At 40.5% G+C, this 23,158-nt stretch overlaps 1 protein-coding gene across 1 annotated transcript; it reads left to right on the top strand.

The window, feature by feature from the left end:
* The first annotated feature begins 13,421 nt into the window (after positions 1-13,421).
* PPP2CA (protein phosphatase 2 catalytic subunit alpha) lies at positions 13,422-17,596 on the top strand. The gene is made up of 6 exons (XM_026858288.1): positions 13,422-13,653; positions 14,156-14,329; positions 14,520-14,609; positions 15,053-15,214; positions 15,983-16,101; positions 16,863-17,596. The coding sequence occupies exons 1-6, from the start codon at positions 13,537-13,539 to the stop codon at positions 16,933-16,935; spliced, it is 735 nt and encodes a 244-aa protein (XP_026714089.1). The 5' UTR covers positions 13,422-13,536; the 3' UTR covers positions 16,936-17,596.
* The last annotated feature ends 5,562 nt before the right edge of the window (positions 17,597-23,158 follow it).

The following is a 23,158-nucleotide window of genomic DNA, read 5'->3' as shown; positions in this document are numbered from 1 at the left end:
ACTCTGACAAGGTGCTGAAGCACTCGTTTCTCTCAAGACTGAGGCACAGAGCAGCAAACTGTAGGTTTAGATTTTTCTGAGTATTATGGAAAAATAAGTAAAAAATTAAGATTACTTATTTGTTGAGACAGAAGCATCATTAACTGTAAGACTGACACCCTGAGGAGTTCAAAGATGTAACCTACTCCAGTTTCACCATGAATTTCACTGTCTGTACGGGAAACACAGAGCTAAATGTGGTCTGAAAACATCTGACTATGCCAGAAAGTCAACAATTATTAAAGAAGATAAGCTTTAGCTTGGCAAGCTACACAAGCAATGATGTTATTGGTTCGTGGTTTTTGCATTTATTTGTTCAAGGCTATTTTGGGAGTATTAAGAAAGATGTGCTATGAAGTAAATTCTTGAAACTTTTAATTTTTCAATGATTAACACCTTTCCTTCCACAACTTTAAGTACAAAACTAAGAACATCTGAAGATGTAAATCAACTCAAAACCTGTCCCAACAGAATCATAGAATGGTTTGGGTTGGAAGGGACCTTAAAGATCATCTAGTTCCAACCATGGTCAGGGCCACCTTCCCCCAGCCCAGGTTGCCCAAAGCCCCGTCCAACCTGGCCTTGAACCCTTCCAGGGAGGGGGCAGCCACAGCTTCTCTGGGCAGCCGTCGTGCGCGGAGGGTCGCGAGTGAATCGACGGCGTTATAATACGGTTAAAATTTTAAAGCAGCCCCAAAAGCGTTGAGTTATCACAGTGAAAATAAAAGCTGATGGTAATCAGTTGAAAATTACACGGTAAAGAGCTGCTGCAGGAACGTAACAGCTTTGATTTTTTTTTTCATGATCTAAATAAGCACAAGCGCATTTATAACTAATTGAAGGGTAGATTAGTTTTGGGACTTTGCTTTGAATGAGATTCTGGGTTTCATGAAATTCACAGAATAGTTGAGATTCCATATAGCTATTTATTTTTATGGTGACGGATTGGAAATGTTGAGATTTCAATGTTAGAGTACTGTGTTCATTGAGCCATTTATAGTTCAGAAAGGTCTTAAAATCAGCCCGGGATAGATTGCCTTTTGGAAATTCAAGGAAAGATTTGTTCTAGTAGCATCCAGCTGCGTTTTCCAATTGGGTTCTAATTCTGGATGTAACCTAATAGCTGAGCAGTTTTTTTGGTTACTGAAGGTTTTATGTATTCCTACATTTCTAGTCTGAAGGAAGTAGTATTAGTGGACTGTTTGGGAACTGGAAATTAAGGAATATAGGAAGTTACTGGTGTATTGGGTTAAAAGAAGCCTGCATACCTTCCATGAGAAGTAATTAGAATATTTAAAATTTGGCATCATGCCCTCAAATACTACAGCATGTTGTTTTGGAAGCACATTGTTTCCAGAGGACTGTCTATGAACTTATTAAAGAACTTGCAGTGGGTTTTGCCACAGAGGTTCTTGCTTGAGTACAGATTTTAGTTCACTAGTATTCCAGCAGCTGAAAATTGTTATAATTTGATACAGTTTGTGTATTTTAAATTGTGTTGCAAGCAAGTGGCAATGTCACTGCCTGGCTATTTTTCATGTGCATCTCTAATGACAACGGTCCAGCTTCTTCCTTGTATTGCTTTGTTGGAGAGGCAAGGATTCCACTTGACATCATTCATAAACTGATGCTGGTACGGGGTCCTGAATACCCACGGGTGGGTATGTTTTGTAATGTTGTACGTAACTTCCAGGAGCATGAGGAATATACAAAAAGCATTCACTTTACTGGAGGTTGATGGGTGAGGAGTGGGCACACCATTAGAAATTCCTGACAGGAGATACTCAAGTCACAGTCACTATTGTTGCACAAGGCGACATTTTCATTTTTTCTCAGTGAAGAATGGAAACGAGTTGTATTTCTGGATAAGTGTGTAATGCTCCTCACGGAAATAATGGAAGATAAAAGGAAAGGTCACAGAAAGTTGTGTGTAACATGTTTTGAGATGAGCGACCACAAGAATGCATGAGGAAAGTCCACCTGAAAAATATGATTTAGCAACAACCTAATGTTGGGTGGATATGAGCCAGCTCCAGTCCGGATTTCTCCGAGTAGTGTGATGCTGTGCTTGAGCTGAAATTCCCCATCTCTGACTGGTTTGTGGTCAGCACTTTACAGAGTACAGCCACATGGCTGTTTATGTTAAGGAGGGATGATTTGTTGCTGATAAGTACAGGTGGATTTACTGGGACTTCCTGCTAAGAGTAGTTAGGTTTCTACATGGTTGCTGATGCAAGGAATTGGAAGTAGGCCCCTGATGCCTGAGTTTTCCATCGGGATGCCTCTGCTTCCTCCAGTGGGAAGCTGTGTTGGTAAAAGCAGAGTGGTAGTTGAATTCTGGGCCCTCCTGCTGAGGGGCAGCGTTTGCTTTAAGGTCTTTCCATCCTTACAGCACCGATTCTCAGAAACTTTGCGGAGTTGTGTTTCCACGTTTTGATTGTCTTAAGTAGTTTTGTGAATGTAATCGTACCCACCCAGAGGTTATGTTTTTCCATAAATAGCTTAATGTGTTAAGGACAGCATCAAATATAGCTACTGTTCCAAAGGACAGATAAAGACCCTTCTAGGTATAAACTGTCATTCTTCACCATGCTGAATTGAAGCTAGGGCTAGTTAAAATAAACAAATCTTTGTGAGGGCTTTTTCCCCATAACACTGTTCGATCAGATGATCTTCCTGACTGGTATTTCTTGATCTGCTGGGACTTCATGGGTGCAGACTGGTGCCTATCTAATAAGAATAAGCCTAAGGGCTCTCTTGTATTTCAGTGTTGATATCTAAAGAACGTAACAGCTATTTACAAACAGGATAATTAAGTGTGGCCATTCATGCATCCCAGTTACTTTCTTACATCTTATGCTGTGCCTGGTTACCTGGGTGATGGCAGTGGTGGTAACTGGGCAGAAATGTCTTCTAAGCCTAGGAATAATTTGTATCCATGAATAATACATAATACTTTCACAGATTATTTGAAAGAACGTGAACCTCTTGAGTGGCAGTTAAGTTATTCTAGGCTTAATATGTGCTGTGTATTTTATGTTACATCAGTTGTGAGACCAGTAGTACGTGCTTTGCTTAAGGATTTGGTAAGTATAAATTTGGAAGAAGCGATCAAAATGTACCACCATACAGTCGCTGTTACGTATCAGTGGCATTTGTCCTGTTAACACTGAATTGTTTGTTGACTGTTGGCCATGAACAGAGGAGACAGTAATTCCTTTATACCCAGGTGAGGACTTTTCCACTGGCTGTTTTGAACAAAAGGGTGCTGTTTTGGAGTACTGTTCTTTTCCATATTTTGTGAGGGTAGAGGGAAATGGTCTTATCTTCTCACTGTGGTGTATAAATGCCCTTTTTCACAGGAGATGGGGGTGTGGTACATTGCTTAGAAAGGTGGGGTGACAGTCTAAAAATACACAAAGGAATGAGTCGAATTTGTGGATAGAGTCTCCATTGGTTATGACAGAAAGTATCTAGTGCAGGTGGAGGCAGAGGTATCGGTCTCTCCCCTGGAAATTCTAGTCTGTAATTAAGTGGGTTTGAACATGGCATACAGTTCTTAGAAAAACATGACAATTTGGTCATATATGCTGTGTAGAGTTCAGGGTTCTCTTTCCATGTACTTGAATTACTAGTAAAATATGTCTGAATAGACAGTGCTGCTATCCAAAATTTTTCGAACTAAGTGAAGGGCTGATACTGATAAAGGCATTCGAGAAACCTTGATTCAAGCCTTGTCTCCCGCAGCTTTTGATCTGTAACAATGATCTTGGTTGCATTTGCTTTTTGATTTGTCATCAGTGCTAATTTTCATAGTTCAAATATGTTTCTGGGCCATAATGTTCTTTGATAATGTACCTTGTTAATGGTGTATTTTTCTATCTTTTCTTTTTTTTCCCCCCTGTTGCAGAACTTCCACCTTCGTTTGACACAAAATCTTCCAAGTTAGATTTTCTGAGACAGATTGCAGATGACAACTAACCAAACATGCATGTACCCACTGCAGCTGTGTGAGCTGCTTCAACTGGATCAGCTTAAATTTGGTGCCTTAAATCTGGGAGGACAGTATGTTACTGATGAATCTTTTTTGGGTCCAAAAAAACCCCACCCTGCAATGAAAGTTCGGTTCCTCTAATGCATAGGATGGAAGTTGTACGGATATCACTCCTGTGTTTTAAGCTATTACTGTCCTGAGATGTCTGTCCCACTTCTTTTTCAGACAGAGGCAGGCACATGTTCCCTTCTGCTTCCTCTGCTGTTGGGGAATTACCTTTCTTAGCTGATTATTTTTGGCCAGAAGTGAACATTCTAAACTGTCCCCAGCTGCCTTTGCAAAGGCTTTTCCATGAGATAGCTTTTTCATTCCCATATCTTTACATGTAACCATCACATATAACTATTCTTTAAACAAGAATGTAAAAATGAACGTTCATGTCTGAACTTGCTGTAAATCAACTCAAAACCTGTCCCAACAGAATCATAGAATGGTTTGGGTTGGAAGGGACCTTAAAGATCATCTAGTTCCAACCATGGTCAGGGCCACCTTCCCCCAGCCCAGGTTGCCCAAAGCCCCGTCCAACCTGGCCTTGAACCCTTCCAGGGAGGGGGCAGCCACAGCTTCTCTGGGCAGCCTGTGCCAGGGCCTCACCCCCCTCACAGGGGAGAATTTCTTCCTTAGATCTCATCTAAATCTACCCTCTTTCAGTTTAAAGCCATTATCCTTTGTTGTGTCACTACATGACCTTGTAAAAAGTCCATCTCAGGCTTTCCTGCAGCCCCTTTCAGTCCTGGGAGGCTGCTCTAAAGTGTCCCTGGAACCTTCTCTTCTCCAGCTGAACCCCCCAACTCTCCCAGCCTGTCCTCACAGGGGGGTGCTCCAGCCCCCCGAGCATCTCCGTGGCCTCCTCTGGCCCCGCTCCAGCAGGTCTGTGTCCTTCTGCTGTTGGTGCCCCCAGAGCTGAACCCAGCCCTGCAGGGGGGTCTGATGAGAGCAGAGGGGGAGAATCCCCCCCTCACCCTGCTGCCCACCCAGCTCTGGGTGCAGCCTAGGCTTTCTGGGCTGTGGGCGCACATTGATGGCTCACAGTCAGTTTTCCATCCACCAGTACCCTCAAGTCCTTCTCCCTGGGGCTGCTCTCCAGCCACTCCTCACCCAGCTTGGATTTGTGCTTGGATTGTCCTGACCCCTGGGCAGGACCTTGCCCTTGGCCTTGTTGAACTTCATCAGGTTGGCACGGGCCCACCTCTCCAGCCTGTCGAGGTCCCTCTGGACAGCACATCCCTTCCCTCCATCATGCTGACCGTGCCACACAGCTGGTATGGCACCACAGAATTCCCAGTGAGGGAGAGTTTCCATGCAGCGGGCTCTGTATTGGACAAGATCTGTGTCCCTCCACTTCTTGCCGTGGCAGGAGAACAACGTGGGTCTGGAACGCACAGCATTTCAGTTCCTCCTTGCTACTACTGCATTGGCTTCTGGATTCACTAACAAGGAAACCCTTGAACTACTGCCAGCATCAGGAGGGCTCTTTTCAGTGGTTCTGGGGGCTGTGGGAGGCCAGAAGATGGTTGAGGACTCCTCTGCTACTGCTTCGTTGAACATACCTGGCGTTTAAGCCATTGATGGGTGCATATAGTTAAGCCTTCCATCTCTGAAGAGTTACAGATTTATTGTGAAAAGCTTTTTGTGACATTTTAATCGCTGTGTGTTAGATTATTCTGGAACACTTGCACAAAAAAAAATCCTTTTGCTCCCAGTGTTCTGTGGGTTTTATTCTGTGATGGTTGGTAATATAAAATGGAAATTGTCTCTACACAAAAGGCATTTAAAGTGTCAGCCTTGCCAGCGTTCTCATCTAGTCCTGATTATACTTAAAACATTTTGATGTCTGTATGAGAATATGGTCTTGTATGTGCCAAATCTTGTAGCATCAGCAGCTAATTTTTTTTCAGTTCTAGGAAATTCTGTAAAATTTAGTTGTGGTAGCAGTTAGGTTTTGGGGTTTGGTTTCTTTTTTTATTACAACATTAGTTGTGGTTAAATAGGAGTGCAAGATATTTTTGTGTTGTTTTAGAAGTTATTTTGGGCATAGCTTAAGATAACAGAAGTAAGCACTCATAAGTCAGAACAAGTTTCTGCTTGAGTTCTAGCAGTTGATGGATGTGGATGAGGCTGTAGATTGATGTCCTCTTCCAAATCTGCCTGTGGTGAGGCTGTTGCCTCCTCAGATCTGATGACAGTGCTGCTCTGTGATGGCTCCCTAGCCATTTTCAGTTTAGTCATCTGGGTTGCCTAAAACATTGCAATAACCCAACCTGGCTGGCTGTGTCTGGCAGGAGTTAAGGAGGCCTTGTACTGAAGGCTGTGTGAAGGGGATCAAGGGAGTAGGGACAGAATTTCCATCCATGCTTAGGGACACTACACCTACATTAAGGAGCACAGTTGTTGCCCTCGGTTCCTTTTCTGTAGGTAGTATGTTGAGCAGGAAAAAGTTTTATTCCTGGCTAAAGGATAATATTGAGCTCCATTGCTCAGTAGTCAGGTCTCCAGTGTTTCTGCTGGGTATATTGGAAATACTTTTTAATACAGGTGTTACATGCTTGCTGGTTGGTTTTGAAGTATGTTTCTTGAGTTTCACACACGTGCCTCCCCCATCCTCCAGTTGGTATCCTGACCGTACCTTATACGTGACTGTACCTAGCTGTGGTTGGAGTTACTTGAGGAAAAGAGTTGAAAACCTTTTGAGTTTATTGCATGAAGCTAGACTTGTGGATATCAGGCACAACTAGTTTGAGAATAGCTTTAGCCTGTTGTGTTTTTTTGTTTTTTTTTCTAACTTGAATGATACAAAACAAATACAACTTGTTCTACAGAGGACACTGAAGACCCTCTTTGTGTAAGTGTTCAGCTTCATACTTCACTGCTGTTGCTGTGTTTCTTGGAAATCCCACATAGAGAGGAAGGCATCTGATTTCCTGAGCTATGTGGCCTCCTATATTTTTAAAAAAGATTTTTCTAGACTTTGTTACTCTTCAAACTAAAAGTTAAAGACACTTAAGATCTTTTGTGTGAAGCAAAATAATGACATTGAGTTCTTCGAGAGGAGCCCCTTCCTATCCCATGTTCTATCTGGTCTTTTCAACTGCTGATACTTAAATAGCAGTGCCCCTTTCCTTCTCCCAAATCTGCCTCTGAGGAAAAGAACATTCCTTTTGCTTATGCTGAGTATGGAAGACTGATAAAGATTTTTCCAAATTGAAGTGTTGAGGGGACTACCAAGGCTGTGAATGGTGTCAATTCTTACTTTGTAATACCAAGGAATAGAGGGTTGTTTGACAAAAGCTGACTGCCTGACTGCTGTCTCATAGACCTTCTAGAATTTGCAGGAGAAAAAGGAAGGTTGTTGTCTCATTTAATCTTATGTGCAGTGTTGGCATTATGATCTATCTTCTTCTTGGCTAACACCTTGTGTTTAACTGGTCTCTCTTCTAACCAAACAGAAATAGTAAAAATAATACAAAATTAAAAATAATAGAAATAGTAAAGGAGAAGTTGTTGTTGAGTTGTGGAGCAGTGAAGAAGGGTACTTTGCTGTGTGTTTTGAAATACAAAGCTGAATGGTTTTAATGCTTTTTTTGTTAGTTAATTGCCTGTTCTTGTTCACTGACAGATAGTCATTGATATACAAGCTACTGAACTTTAATTCTGTGCATTTAAAAATAAAACTTTTGAGTTCCTTTGTTAGTTCTACTTGCCCTATCCCAAGAACATGAAGGGCTGTAAACGTAGTGATGGCATGGTGACACACTGTTCTCAGGAGTTGTGACTCTTTGACTGCTCATGCCTGTTTTCCTTTGAGTTATAAACCATCAGTGTCACTGGTAGTGAAAGAGGTTAGAAACTGGAAGTAGAGATGCTAGTCACAACCAGAGAGAAAGCAGATCAGTAATCTTGTGTTTCAGTCCTCGGAAAAAGAGTACTTTGCTGCTAGTGGATGGAAATCCTGTTTTTTACTTATTTTAGAATCCTAAATAATTAAATGTCAGTGGGGAGCTTTGTATTTTAATTTTGCTCCTACTTATGCATTCACATTGAACTCCGTAGTGGATTCTGAAGTTCAGCATAAATCATTTTGCCATTCATGTCATGTAACCTGTCTGCTGTCGTACCTTCTTCACAGAAGGGTGATGTTGGAGGCCCCACTTCTCTAGTTTTGTTTAAAATGTCAGACAGTGAATGAAAATACTTTTTTCTCTAAAAATGGTGAGCCCATCTTTTGTCTGACCATGCTCTCTTTCCTCTGCAAGTAAGGGGTGGGGGGAAACCCTTAAACTGAAGGAAGCAAATGTACTTGCTCTGCAGAAGACTTGCTGACTGTAATGGATGACTTTGCTTGGAACGGGGATCTCTTCCAGGCCACGATCTTTGGCCAGCTAAAACCAGTATTCATCCCAATTAGCTGATCATTGTGCCTTTAGTCACATCCTGTGCATCCTGATGACAGGAAATTATGGGTGTGGTTAAAGTCTTCGATCTCATCAAAATATCTTTTTGGTAACTACAAATACCTTTTTTTTTTTTTTTTTTTTTTTTTTTTTTCTTGGTTACAGTGGATGCTTCTCAAGACACACTTTACTAGACAGCATGGTGGGTTGCAGGTGTGAATTCTGGTCTGCCAAGAATGACACATTACCATCTGCAACCATGACTTCGGATCTGTGTTGTCTAATTAAAATAATGATTGTATTTACTGAGTTAGTGGTAATCTCTTGATAAGTGCCTTACAGCATTGGATCACCGCTGTGCAGCATTTTCAAGCATTGTTCTACAATTTTTACAAAGCCACGGTAATGTTTAATGCTTCTTTGCTTTTTTTTTTCCTTCGGATGTGCTGATGAGGTTTTCAGGGTAGATACTTGGTTTGAGTTATCCGAGCTCCTGCTAGAATGTATGGATCTAAGAAGGGGTAGGAGTAATTGGGAAGGAATTTAAGCACAGATGAATTCAGAAGATTTTTCAGAAATGGACCACTTGAATTCTGTGAGTCAAGGTTGATGATGTACTCTACTCATGAGGGAAACTTGCTTGTCCGCAGCATAGAGTGAGTTGAGAAAGAGAAGGATGGACTATAGCCTTTATGGCACTAGACTCTGAGCATTCATCTGTGGCTTATAGGATTAAAATACTTGCAGGGAACAGGGGAAATAGGAGAAACTTCTGTATACATACAACCCTGCATCTCATTAAATAAAATAGTGAAGATCTGAAAATCATATGGTAGTAGCTTTAATGGTCATACAGATTTTAATTCTTATCCTGACTATATTATAAAATGCGGAGTTTAGAGTTTACACTCGGATCTTGCATTGTCTTAAAACAATGCAGCTAATCTTTGTATTTTAAGAACAGTGTTTTGTGTAGAAGATGTGCTTTGTAAACAAAGGCAACAAAACAGTGCTTAACTGTTCATCTGGCCATTGAGATGATGTGCAGCAGTCCAGGAATGTTTTAATTCTGAAATACTAGGTTGTATTTATGCAGTGCTAATTGCTTTACAGTAAGGTGAAAGTATGTTGGTTTCTTGTGTGTTTAAACCAGTACTGGATTTATTCCTGTTGTCTTTCGGCTGTTTAGGGCTTGTTGCCTCTTTCCAACAAAATGGCTGAGTAAGCCAATACTTCAGATACCAAGTAGGAACAAATTCCAGTCACTGTGACTAAGCTGAAGTGTATTTGATACGTGCTTATTGTTTAATTGTTACTGAGATTGCTCTGAGTAAAATACATGACTTTCCACCTCAGCAATTGTTGATTATGACAGCATTTCACTCAGTTCTTCTTGTGCGGCTGTGTCTTATAGCTACATGGGGTTTTTTCTGCATGAGACTTTATTAGTGCTTGGCTGTAAAATTCGCTTTTATCAGTTTGAAGTATTTGGTTCTTTCCAGCCTTTATCTGTTTGCCCTTGATTTTAATCAAGGTGTGTAATGCTGAAATAGTTAAGCTGATTCGGAGGCGGGGTTTTATAACTGTAATGTAGTAGGCTGTTGATAGCAAGTTTTTGCTTAAGTTAATTAATCTTATTTTAAATACCACAAGTTAAACTTCCTGTGCTGTGGGGTACTTACAAGGGTTGAAGGCATACAAAAGTTCAGGGCTTTCTTAATACTAAGAGTTTTTAAGAACTGAAAAAAAGACCGAGAAATAAAAGCAGTGGTAAATGTTCAAGAAAAATCTCTTTCAGAATTGCATAAATGTTTATCCTGGTGATAGGCAACAAAACCTGGATGTTTCAAAATGTCGATGTCCCAATACTGCTAAGTGTTGCATTAGTATCCTTCGTGGCAATAGGTCACTGGGTTTTTGAAATACAAGAAATGAGGTGTGTGTGTGTCTCTCCCCTAGTTCTTCATGGGATAGTTTGATCAGGGAGTGCCCTGTCTTCTACTGCAGGCTGCTGAAGAATGCTCTGGTTCCTCTCCATGAGGGAATGAGGGAAGGGTAGGAGAGCTGCTGGTGGGAAGCCCAGTTTACTGGGGGGAGGATGGATGGGGATGGACAGGGAGGGAGCTGCGTGATGTGGCTGAACAAATACCGTCATCGTGGATCTCGGGGACAGGATCGATAAAGAGGGAGTGGGACCAGGTGAGGTTGCACAGGACGGTGTGTGGTCCAGTACAAAGCCAGGGTCACAGATACTTCACTAGTGTTAGCGATGGCTTACCTCTGTGAATCTTGGATTGTGCAATGGAAATATTACATCCACTGTTGTCTTACCAACTTGGGGTTTTGTTATGTATGTTACAGAATATTACACCATTTTTTGCTTTACCCTTTTATAGGGATTGGTTTAATGTGGAAATTTGGGGTATGGTTTATGGCCCACTTGGTGGTTTGTTTTCAGGGTATTATTTTTTCCACTTTGAGCTCTGCTGAAGCTCTTTTGTAGAGGCAATTACACTGCTTAAGCGCTTCAGTATATGCCGCTGTTAACGCTATGGGACATGATAAAACTGTAAATGGACTGAGCAGTTCGTAACATAGTATTTCATGAAACTTGTTTCAGAACATGGGAACACTGAAATCCCTGCACCAGCATTTCTCCACTGCAAGGATTTAAATAGAGACTGCTGTTTTGCAAGTTGACCTGGAACAGTCTTTTTTCCAGCCAGAGTAGCTGTCTGGTTTATCTGCGTGTTTGGTCATATGCATATCTGAGTGATTTAATATTTCAAAAACTGAGGAAGCAACAACTTGGTTGCTGAGAACTATGCCATTTTAATCTCAGTCAGCAGAAACGTTGCATCCCTTTGATGAAAAATTGAATGCTGCATTCTTTGTGCAGTGCTTGGAGTGTGTTGAGAAAATACGGCAGTAGAAAGCATTCTAACTGAAGAGTAGGGTTTTTAAATTGAAATGCTATAAGCACCTGCAACATAACATCTCTGTCAAAGGGAGAATTAATGTGGCTAATACTTCTGAATGTAAGTATATTAGAAGAGGCTAAGCCTGTTAAAACACCTTCAAAACATCCGGTGAGTGTCACTGCATTAAAATGAACTTAAGTCAGGCTATCTTAAAATAAATCTACACTTTTAGCACCTACCACAAGCCAGCAATGACCTATCTTTAGTACTAGGCACGGCATGAGTGGAAACTGTCATATGAGATTGACTTTTGATGCAAATATGTCTGCAGAGTGATTTAACTCTGTTGCTCATCCTGTAATATCTAAAGCTCTGTGTTGTGCAGGGCACTTCACCACGACTGCATTTTTGCATTTCTTTAGAGTTGAATGAAATGTTGAATTTCACAAATCTCCATCATGAAACTGTGTTGCTGGCACTTCTCTTGTTTGAAGTGGTGAGGGTGGTGGTTAGCCTGGGCAACGTGCGTGAACAGTGGGACCACTTTTTGGGGTGGGAGCGTCCATCACTGTGCAGCTTGTGGCTTCGTGAATAGGGTGGAAACTTGGACACAGCAACATGTCTCTGAATAGCTTGGCTCGTGTCAACACCCAGTATTTAATATCCTGTTTAGATTTTCACTTCAGACACATCTTTCCTAACCTTTTAAAACCGGTGCTTTTCAGATTATGAAGAATTTTTTTCTAGTGTCTCAAAATACTTCTTTGCTTAGAAACCTTCCAAAAAGGAGTATGTTGCTTAAGTTGTCAGATTTGAGGAAGTTAAGAAAAGTGACCCTAAATTGAATGTGGTGTTGCTCTTCCATCTGTCTCTCATACTGGTGTGTGCTTCAGATTATTTTGGATTCAGTGTGACCTGTGCATAGGTGGCATTTGGTGCTGTTTCTGCAAGTCTTGTAGACACCTTGGGTTATAAAACAGAATATAGTTTTTATATTTTCTCTTGCCATTCCTGTAATGAGGTAAAATAGGGATCCTTTTTGAATAGGAACGTTGGTGGTTGAAAGGCATGGAAATCTTTGTAGATGGTAACTTGTGAATTTGTTACTATTTATATTTCTAATACCCTCTTGAAAATTATGGCATGTGTTTGGCGACTGCTCGGAGAACAAACTGTAACAACTGCCAGTGTGATGGTATGATTAGGGAATTGTGTTATTTCAAAATTACCTTTCTGATGCTGCATTTATCTTGTGCTTCTTACAAATTGCCTTTGTCTGCAAATTTATGTACACAATCTTGTGGGGAAAATGATGACAAAGACATTTCCCTATTTTGGTTTATAAAGACATAACTCGGTGTTACTTTTGTGTACTTAAGACACAAAACTTGTTCAAAAAGCTTGTGCAGGTAATGCACCTGCTCTGCTGTTGCTGGTACCACTGGGTGTTAGTTACGTTCTCACTTCTGCTTCCTGTCGGACTCCCTGCCTTTGCATTGAAAGATGTAGGTCCAGATGGGTGGCAAACACTCTTTTGAAGTGAGAGTTCAGAGGTGTAGAACTCCCCGAGAGCTTTTGCCGGCTGATGTGATTCTGCTGACCCAGGGAGAGTCTCGGTTATGGCCACGCCTGAGTTCAGGCGTTTGGAGATAAGACATTGACATGATTTTTAGATTTAATTTTTCCAAATACTTACAAACTTCTTTAGTTCCAGCAGTGATGATCATTGTTTTATGCTTCACGGAACCGTTTTTGTAGAAAGTCTGAAGTTTTTCTTCAGACTTAAGTGCTGGAAATTAATTCTGAAATACTCTCCACAAAGAGTGGAAAAAACGCAAATTTCTATTAGTAATACATGGTTGCATAAAGTAAAATCTTCATTTTAAGTAAAGATAAACTCTTATCTGAAGCGCTTCAGGCAAAGAAGGGACAAGAGTTCATAAAGAGTAGCAGAGAACTGGAAGTGGTAGAGTGTACTTTGAATAAAATGACTGTTCATAAACAAATTCACAATTTATGTGTTTCTTTTGTTTTATAGGCTAAAGAAATTTTGACAAAGGAATCTAATGTACAGGAGGTGCGATGTCCAGTCACAGTCTGTGGAGATGTCCACGGACAATTTCACGACCTCATGGAACTTTTCAGAATTGGAGGCAAATCACCAGACACAAACTATTTGTTTATGGGGGACTATGTTGACAGAGGCTATTATTCAGTCGAAACAGTCACATTGCTTGTAGCTCTCAAGGTAACTTCTCAGCTCTACGATTCAGTATAAAACAGATATAATTACTATCCTGACTACACTTAATACCTATTATGATTTGCCCTACACTGGTATTATAGGTACAAAAACTGAAGTGTTGGCTGTCTTAGTTTTCTAAGATACTTAAATTAATGTTTAGGTGCAAGCCTGAACTTTTTCTAAAATAAGTGCTATGTTTATTTGTTATTTGCCTAAGTAGCGATCTCTAAGAATTTGCTTGGAGGGCTCAGCTTAATATAGAGAGATAGTTAAGTCCACTAGAAACAATGATTAAAATTTTTAATTAATCTCAAAAGTATTTGGCAGTTGAAGATTTGAATGAATTATCTCTTATTTTCTCGAAGGTTATAATTGAATTTTCATCTTAAAAAGGGTTTGTTTTTTATTGTTTTACTGACATATGACAGGGAGTGAGGGGTGCAAATCCTGTTTTTTTTGGGAAGACGTGTATTTTGATGCCTCTAAATGAAACTGTTCTGTTTAGGTCCGTTACCGTGAACGTATCACAATTCTTCGAGGGAACCATGAAAGCAGGCAAATCACACAAGTATATGGTTTCTATGATGAATGTTTAAGAAAATATGGAAACGCAAATGTTTGGAAATACTTTACAGACCTTTTTGATTACCTGCCTCTAACTGCCTTGGTGGATGGCCAGGTATGTTGGTATTTGACAAAGTTAAACGTTACTAGCTGTAAAGGGAGCTATTGGCACTGTATTCTATCAGCTCTCAGCTTTGAAGGAATCTCTTGCAGATTATATAATAATTTATAGTGAACAATTATAATTGCACTGATATAATGAATATAAATTAATGAGATGAACTTCATATATCTAACTCTTCCAGATTTTCTGTCTACATGGTGGCCTCTCTCCATCGATAGATACACTGGATCACATCAGAGCACTTGATCGCTTGCAGGAAGTTCCCCATGAGGTACTGAAAAATATTTTTTCTATATTTCTGGGATTCATGATTCAGCATATATTGGGTATTTTGATTACGTAGGCCGAAAATTAAATTCAAAACAACTTAGCAATATGCAAGTGGCTGTCTTCCTGTTCTTGTTTTCTGAAGGAGAAGTAAGGGGTGTGTTCTTGCCTAAAGAAACTTATTTTAGTGTGCCTAGAATCTCAACAGATACGACTTACTGATCTCAGAGGTGACAACTACTCCTGTGAAAATGTTCATGTTACCTTCTTGGTAGTGTTTCAGGTGATGACTGTGCTAGCTGTTGTAGTTGATAAGCTGCTTTTTTATTTTTTCAAGTCGAAAAGAGATGCTGCCACAAGTTTGCAGGGGTGATGTGTGTGCAGGTTTTTTGTGGGTTGGTTTGTTTTTTTTGCACTCTGTTTCTGAAACATCTGCATCTTTTATAGGGTCCAATGTGTGACTTGCTATGGTCAGATCCAGATGATCGTGGTGGCTGGGGAATTTCTCCTCGAGGTGCAGGTTATACATTTGGACAGGATATTTCAGAAACCTTTAACCATGCTAATGGCCTTACGTTGGTTTCAAGAGCTCATCAGTTGGTAATGGAGGTGAGCAGGAGCCTGTGTGTTTAAACTTCTGGTTGCATAGTTGGTCCATTAATACCGTACCCTGTGTGTCAGATGTGCATGTGCTGCTGTGACAACCGATGATCCAGCTGAGAGTCTTCCAGAAATTCCACCTTGACAGTATTCATGTGCTACTAAAGGAGTTTCTCAATTTGACAGTGGAGTAACCTTTATTTTGGCCTTTTTTCTGAAAATTTACGATAAGATCCCAAAACAGACTTGAGTAGCAGAGATAGTATTGTGTTTCTGTGTAGATGAAAAGATTCTTAAATGTAAATGCCGAGTCCCTTGGTATGAAAATGCACACAAATATGTGTGCCTTGAAAAAAGATGCGTTTTTTCCTTTTAACCTTGGATGTGTGTTTTGGTTCTTAGTTTCTAGTTATCCCTGGCAGTTAAGATTTTTAAATGCATGTCTGGATTCTGGTCTTGGTGATCACAGCTGAAGATTCAGAATAGATAATGTACTTCAGGATTGCTGTTTTAATTTTTTTAACTCTAATGCAATGGAGAATGCGTGATGAATTATTTTTAGATATATGTTTAGCTCATGCTTACTAGTAAGAAGCAACATATGAAGGCGAAAATTTATTTTTACCCTTTTTTCTTTGAAGAAGACAAAGACACAGCCTTAATCTTATTTGAAATGATACTACAAATGCCACTTAGGGTTTTTGCACATTAAAAATTCAGTTAGTAGTCAGATGGCTGTAATTTTTTTTTGTTTGTTTTTTTTCCTTCCCTCTCCAGGGATACAACTGGTGCCATGATCGGAATGTAGTAACAATTTTCAGCGCTCCAAACTATTGTTACCGTTGTGGCAACCAGGCTGCAATTATGGAACTTGATGATACTCTAAAATACTCCTTGTAAGTATGTTTAGAAATGAGAATGATGTTGTTCATGATTTTAAAACAGTTACTGTAACAAGGTACCACTTAATCCTTGTGTTAAGGTGTGTTTCTTCCCTGTGTGCTTTTGGGGGGTGAAGTGAATGTGGATTTGTTGAGTTAGTTGCATCTAAAGTCTTGGAGACAAATATCTGGAACAGTTGTTGACATCGTGTCTGTCAGATTGAAGTGAGATTCCTCGTTTTTGTTTTGTGCAACTGGAGTTTAATGAAATACTGTGGAGGTCTGTGATTTGAGAGTAGGAGTACTCTGTCACATCAGAGGTAGTGCCCTCCTGTCAGTGTAGGGCAAGACACTTGGAATCTTGAAATTCTTCAGATGTTAGGATGTTGGCTTTTTTAATGAGGCTTCTAATTAACGACCTCAGTAGCAACTTTACAAGTAAACGAGGTAAAAGCATTGTGTAAACTGCCCTCTTTGACAGTTATTGGAGACTTTTAAATACATACTAATGTTTGACCAGTTTGAGTCATAAAGTTCAGATTAATTTTTCTCCAGTCCTTCATAGTAATCATAACAGGAGTTTAAAATATGGGGGTTATAAATCCATACTAATAGGAGTGGAAGAAGTTGAACACTTGTTCTAGGAGGCTTTAATTGGTTGAAAGAACTTGAAGAGACTTACATGTGTTAAGGCCACGGCTACTGTAATTCACATATAAAACATACCTGAATGTAAACAGAACTCTTGTGGTTTCATTAATATCTTTGCTTTTCAGTTTGCAGTTCGATCCAGCACCGCGTAGAGGTGAACCGCATGTTACTCGTCGCACCCCAGACTACTTCCTGTAAAGAGATTTTAGACCTGTACAGTATTGCCATGAACCATATGTTGACCTAAAGAAAATGGGAAGAGCAACAGTAACTCCAAAGTGTCAGAAAATATTTAACATTCAAACTTGTTTTCACATGGACCAAAAGACGTGCCATATTCAAATACAAAGCCTCTTGTCGTCAACAACTGTGACCACTTTAGAATGAACCAGTTCATTGCATGCTGAAGCAACATTGTTGGTCAAGAAACCAGTTTCTGGCATAGCGCTATTTGTAGTTACTTTTGCTTTCTCTGAGAGACTGCAAATAATAAGATGTAGACATTAACACCTCGTGAATACATTTAACTTTCCATTTAGCTATAGCTTTATTCAGCATGACTGTAGATAAGGGTAGCAGCAAACAATCATTGAAGCTTAAAGAACATTTTTAAAATAAGTACCAAGGCCTCATATTTGTTCTGAAACTGTTTGTTTGTTTTATTTTCAGGGAATACTGTTTAATTTAATTGTATTGATTTTTTTTTTTTTTTTTTTTTTCCTACCATATTGTCCCTTGTAATTGTCCAAGGATAGTGAATTACTTTGAACAGAACTGTTTTTTTTCTGTAAAACAATGTTACTGCAGGACAGAGCTGCAGTGTTTTTCATAATAAACTTGTGAACTAAGTATGGAAAAATGTCAAATCATAATTGCATCTCAGGTCAACTGTGGTTTAATAAACTAACATGTAGCTGGATGGGTTTTATAAACTTGCATAGAAATTTCCACCTTAAGTAACTAAAACTGTGAGGTGATTGGAGTGTGCTGGAAAACTCCTGACTTCTTGAATTCTGTCCCAGGGAGGTGCCTGGTCATACATTGTCATGCAGCTGAGAACAAAACTCGCTTATTACTGACGTGGTGCTCTACTGAAATACTAAAAAATGGAAGAATATAGGATCACTTAATTGATTGAGCGTGTAAAGTGTAAACCTTAAGCTTGAAACATTTACAATGTAGGTGCTACTACTTAAACTCATTTTCTGACAAACTAAGAATAAAATCAGTTTTCTAATATTAAAGGAAATAATTTGAACTTTAGTGCTACGTGTATTGCCCAAGCTTCCATTCTGAAAACCAGTGGTATGTGATTTATGTTGACTTCTGTTAAAATAATTTCCTTTCTACTAATTTGTTTCAGAATTTGAATCCTGATTTAATAATTTCATTCAAAACAAATTCAAATCTTATGCTTTCTTAAGGCTTGTGCTTGAAACTTTCTGGGGATATCTTAAAAAGATGTACCTGCCCGTTGTTTTAACGGAGGACTCCTAATATTCATGTTGTTTAAGAGACTTTAAATTCCTCGGGCTCAACCTAGATTCTGAAACAATGCAGGGGATTGCTTTTTTTTTAACACCACTTGTTTCTAAGGGGAAGTACAGAAATTTTGCAATGTCCAATTTACCTGGAGGCCTAGTCCTAGACACACTTTATGGGGCTTTCTCGCTTTTCTGCAGGAGGACCACTCAGTTCTCTTAACTTGCAAGGACGGTGCTGCGTTTCACCAAGTGTTACTTCATCCCTTTCCTGAAAGGCTTGAGTGGTTACCTTTTTCTTCAGCAAAAATTCAGACTTGTCCTGTAGATTGGGTTCCACGTGGTTTCTGGGGAGCACTCGGTCTTCTGCAGTTTGATCTCTTGCAGGAAGAAGTTAAAATGCTAAAAATAAGTGCATCTGAAGCGTCTTTTTTTAGTATGTCGGGAACTTTTGCTTTGATCACTATTTAAAAAAATCCTTTGCTATAGAGAGTAGGTTAACTTCAAATTCCTTTTGCTTGCCATTCTCTGTAAATGTTGTAGGTAGAGCTTTGTGTCTTAATTGACACCATTCCTTCAAGAGTAATGACTTTGCCCTATTTTCTGTTTTCCCTGTTATTTTAATTGGCGTGACTCATTTGCTCTGGGGGAGGAGCAGTGGTTCCTTTGTTCAGGTTCTGTACACAAATGCAAGCAGCTGTTGGTAAAGCCAGTGGAAAATGTTGAAAGTCACTCCAGTGTTTGCACTTTGCCCCATAATTGTGCTGTGGCTGGCTGTTTGAAGATTCATTGAGAATATCACGTTGTGAACAAAAAATTGTTATTCTGATGGAGACGGGCCACCCGCAGTACTAACCAGCTAAAAGCATCTTCGGAGGATTCAAGAGGAAAATGAAAACTTTAAACAATAATTGATTTCTTGGTAGCTGACTAGTTCACCTGAGCAAAAACTTCCCTCACTTCAGACTGTGATGATGAAATGAGCATGATTAGGATTTGTGCCTGTTTTGGAGATCAGTGGTGATGTTTCCTCCTTCAGAATATCGACTGGTGAATTCAGGAAGGGTGAAATGGGAGTTGCTGGGAGTCCCATATTGTGGTAGTTCAGTATTTTTTGAAGCAGGGTAGTTAAAACCAGTGTTTAGTGAGAAGGGTTGAGATTGGGGTTTAAATTGTCAGAAGGCAGTCGAGAAGGAAACAACACTTTTCTACAAACTGCTCTAAAATCTTTTCCTTTTTTCCTGGTTTCTCAGAATTTGGATAGAGGCAGTAGAATCCTGTTGTTGGACAGATGGGGAAGGGGTTTGAACATTCCATTTTGCATTTTCTTTGAGACTTTTATTTAACCCTGTCCTTTGACCTTTTATCTGAATTTGTATGTCAGACTTTGTGGAGACCCATCCTTCTGATCCAAGTCAAAAATGAGACAAAATTACTCTCCTACACAGGCAAACATCAAGTAACTTCAGTTTTGGAAGGAAAAAATAGATTTGAAGTGTCTAGATTAGCCAGGATTTTTCCCCTCCACTCTCCACCCTTCCCCCTGGATGGACACTTCTCCAAGGTAAACCAGCGCCTGCGTGTGTGTGTCGGCTTGTGCTCGGGTGGGATTGTTTCCAGCTGCTGATGCTCCTGCGTGTTGGGGATCCACGTTTTGGATGCGTGGGCAGCAGAAGGACCTCTTAGACCTTCTGGTTGTGCCCTGGGAGGATACTTGACGCACAGGCGAGTGGAGACAGAGCTAGTTACTTCGTTCTTCCCTGCGTGTTCAGATGGTAACGAATAAATTCTGCCTTGGGAAAAAGGGGGTGACTGGATGTATTGCTGATGAAAGCTTTGACATTTCATCTGCCTGGTTAGTATTCAAAATCCAACTGGAAATGTCAGAGGAAAGATTTCCGAGAGTTACTGATAACGGCCACTCCATGCTTCCATGTTCTGCGTGAGGGGATTTTTTTTTTTCCATTTTGTGGTAGTAACTTTAAATGCTGAAAGTTATTTTCATAAAATAATGGTGTGTTAAGAGCCCGGGACAAATTATTTGCTCTGGCAATTCAGAAATTAGCCTGAAACTTAAAAGGGTTTCCTCATGTACAATACAAACCCAAGCTGTTAACGCAAGGGCTGTGTTTATTTTGGGCTTTTTTTCATAGTTCAATAAACACATCCCTCTCTTTTTTCCCCTCTTGCCCCTTTATCTTCATTTTCTTGGTAAAAATAGAGTATAAAAAGACGGTAATATATTTCCTTATTAAAAAAACCCAAACGAGCACAGTTCCTGCTGTGGGAGGAGCTGTGACCTACAGAGCAGGAGGGGGCTGAAGGATAAATGCACTTGTTCATTTGGGAAAAATGGTCTGTAGGAAGAGGCAAGTGTGATCAAATAACAATTCTGAATTTCAAATTAAATGCTCCAAATTCAGTTAAATGAAGTTATGACTCCCCTCTCACCACTTCCTTATGCACCTGTCATGCACTTGTTTATCACTTACTCTTTTTAATTTTCTCTTGTTTTGTCAGTATGCTGAGCACTTGGGGAACTCAAGATTTGTTATAGTGGGTTTTGCATAGGTTAAAGCAAAGTTTTACATGAGAAAAACAACTTAAGTATTCTGTGGTCTTTGCAACTAAATGGATGGTTTATATGAGCTTAACATTTTGGAGCAAAATGTTTGCAAGTTGTGGTTTTTGAAAGCTTGTGGAATTCATAGGGTGCCTTCTGTATGCTACAGCGATCACTACGTGGAGTATTGGTTCCCTGCAAGTTCCAGAAGGTTGGAAACAGGTAAAATGTTCAGTAAAAATGATACTGGCCTGTGGAGAAATCTTTTAGTACCCATGAATACACTAAAAAAGCCCTGCAGAGTAAGCAGTTCATGAGTCAGCCTACTGTGGGGTTTTTTTTAAAGTTATTTCAGTGCTCTAATTCATTTGGCTCGGCTCCTCCTGGATGAGAATAAAGGCGAGCTGCTCTCTTGAGCAAGGGACCAGAGTTCTTTGGCATATACACAGGAAAAAAAGGCTGAAGCAACACTTTTGGTTTTAAATTAAGCAGTACTGCATGTTTTAGCCTTTGAAAACCTGTGCTGTGGCTTAAAAGCTTTATTCTTTCAGATGGGTTGAACTACAACTCCTGATCTCTTAATTACTCTACGGTGAGCAGAGCTGCTTTTGGTTGAAGATTAAACTGATTGCTCTGAGTGTATAAAACATTAATCATTAATAGTACCTAAATATTAAATATATATAGTTAACCAAGATATAAAACCAGGTTGGACATAACAGCATTTTGAGTAGTAGGGCAGTGTAGCACTGGAACAGGTTAACTGGCAAGGCTGCAGTCAAGTCTCTAGTCCTGGAATTTTTCAGGACTGGACTAGGAATAGCCCCAGTTGATGCTGGTGCTGCTTCAGGGGGGAGAGTGTGGTTGCTTCCAGATGACATTTTTGTGTTGAAAACAGCTTCTTACTGGGTTATGCTACACGAGATGGGATCCTTACCCTGTTGGCTTGTTCATCAGAGTGCTGTGAAGATGTCAGAGCTTTGGTTGTGGTTTGCAAAACATCGACTAAAAAAAAAAAAATTAGGGAGAGGGATGTTCCAATAGCTTCAACCCAGGATTGGTTTGTTTTTTCTGACCTTGCCAACAGCTGCATCGCGCTGCCCTGGGATTGGTGATGGAAGAGGAGCAGCAGGGTTAGGGGTGAGTATCCCAGATGAAAACCTGCAGGCTGGTGCTTCTGATGAGAAGATACTTGTATCGTTGCATAGGGTTGTATAAATCAAACCAATCCTTCGCTGTTTGGTCATCTTTTGGACTTCTGTATACATCTTCCTCATCAGCCTTCCTCCAAACACAACTGTTTTTTTGGAGGAGGGTTTTTTTTAGTTTTTTTTTTTCATTAAATTTATAAGATGTTATTTGGATTGTGCATTTAAAAACAAAAGTACTGAACTGTCAAAGAGGAGCGTACTGTCTACACTGATAATTGCACGATCAATTGGGCTGAAAGGCTTTTAGCCTGGCTCCTGACTGCCTTTATTTTTCAGGCAATTTGTAAAAACACTCCCCCACCCCCCTGCCTAATCATGAACCTTGCTGTGAAAGCTTCTTGTTTATCGTAGCGGTCAGTGCAAGAGTGGCCAGCGACCACTGCTCTCTTCCACCTCATTTTATAAAGGGGTTCCTGGAGGAGCCTTGTCCGAGAGGATCCTGTGGTGTTCATGCCGCCTTTGACCCCCTTTGCAGCAGCTTCTTTCCTCTTCCACCGTGGTGTTTGTCCTCGGGGAAGAGGAGCAGCACGCTGCTGCTGAAATGGGGACCCCTGCCCAGGAGAGGGGGTGCTGTGGCTCCCTGCGAGCCTGTTCTTTCCTCACCCCCTCAGAGAAAGGCAGGGGATGGGTTCTGTGTTGTGTCTGGCTGTGAGTTTATCCAGTTTTGCCTCAGCCATCTCAAAAGGGCACTGGACTGTTCCTTTTTCCTTGCAGTTGCTTTTAAAAATGCTTTGAATTAGCCTGATGTCTGAAACACACTGTGTTTATTCCCATGGACTTTGAAACCTCAAAGCAACCGGTTTTTACTGCTGGTGGTTTCAGAACCAGCCCAGAATCTGCATTATGGACTTTGAACATCTCCAAGACAGGTGCCATGCAGCCCTTGAATAGTTGATTTACTTTCCCGCTTGGTTATGGGAGTTAGTCATAATTTTATACATTGCTGCTTCAGGTCGTTCTTAAGGCCGTTTAAAGCAGTTTTCATTCAGCTCGTAGAATGCACACGGTGGGTCATCTCCTGGGGACAGACGGACGGACAAGCCTTGCTGCCCGCTCCCTCGGAGCGAGCCCCGGCGCCACCGCGTGGTAGCCACGGAGCCGCTCTCCTGTCGCCGAGGCTCCGGTACGCGGCAGCTCGAACAGGCCGGGGGGTGGGGGGTAGGGGG

Source organism: Athene cunicularia (genome assembly GCF_003259725.1).
Source record: "Athene cunicularia isolate RWA chromosome 13 unlocalized genomic scaffold, athCun1 chr13_part1, whole genome shotgun sequence".
In the NCBI taxonomy this organism is placed as follows: Eukaryota; Metazoa; Chordata; class Aves; order Strigiformes; family Strigidae; genus Athene; species Athene cunicularia.
Note: the sequence above shows the minus strand (reverse complement) of the source record. Positions and strands in the feature narration are given on the sequence as shown.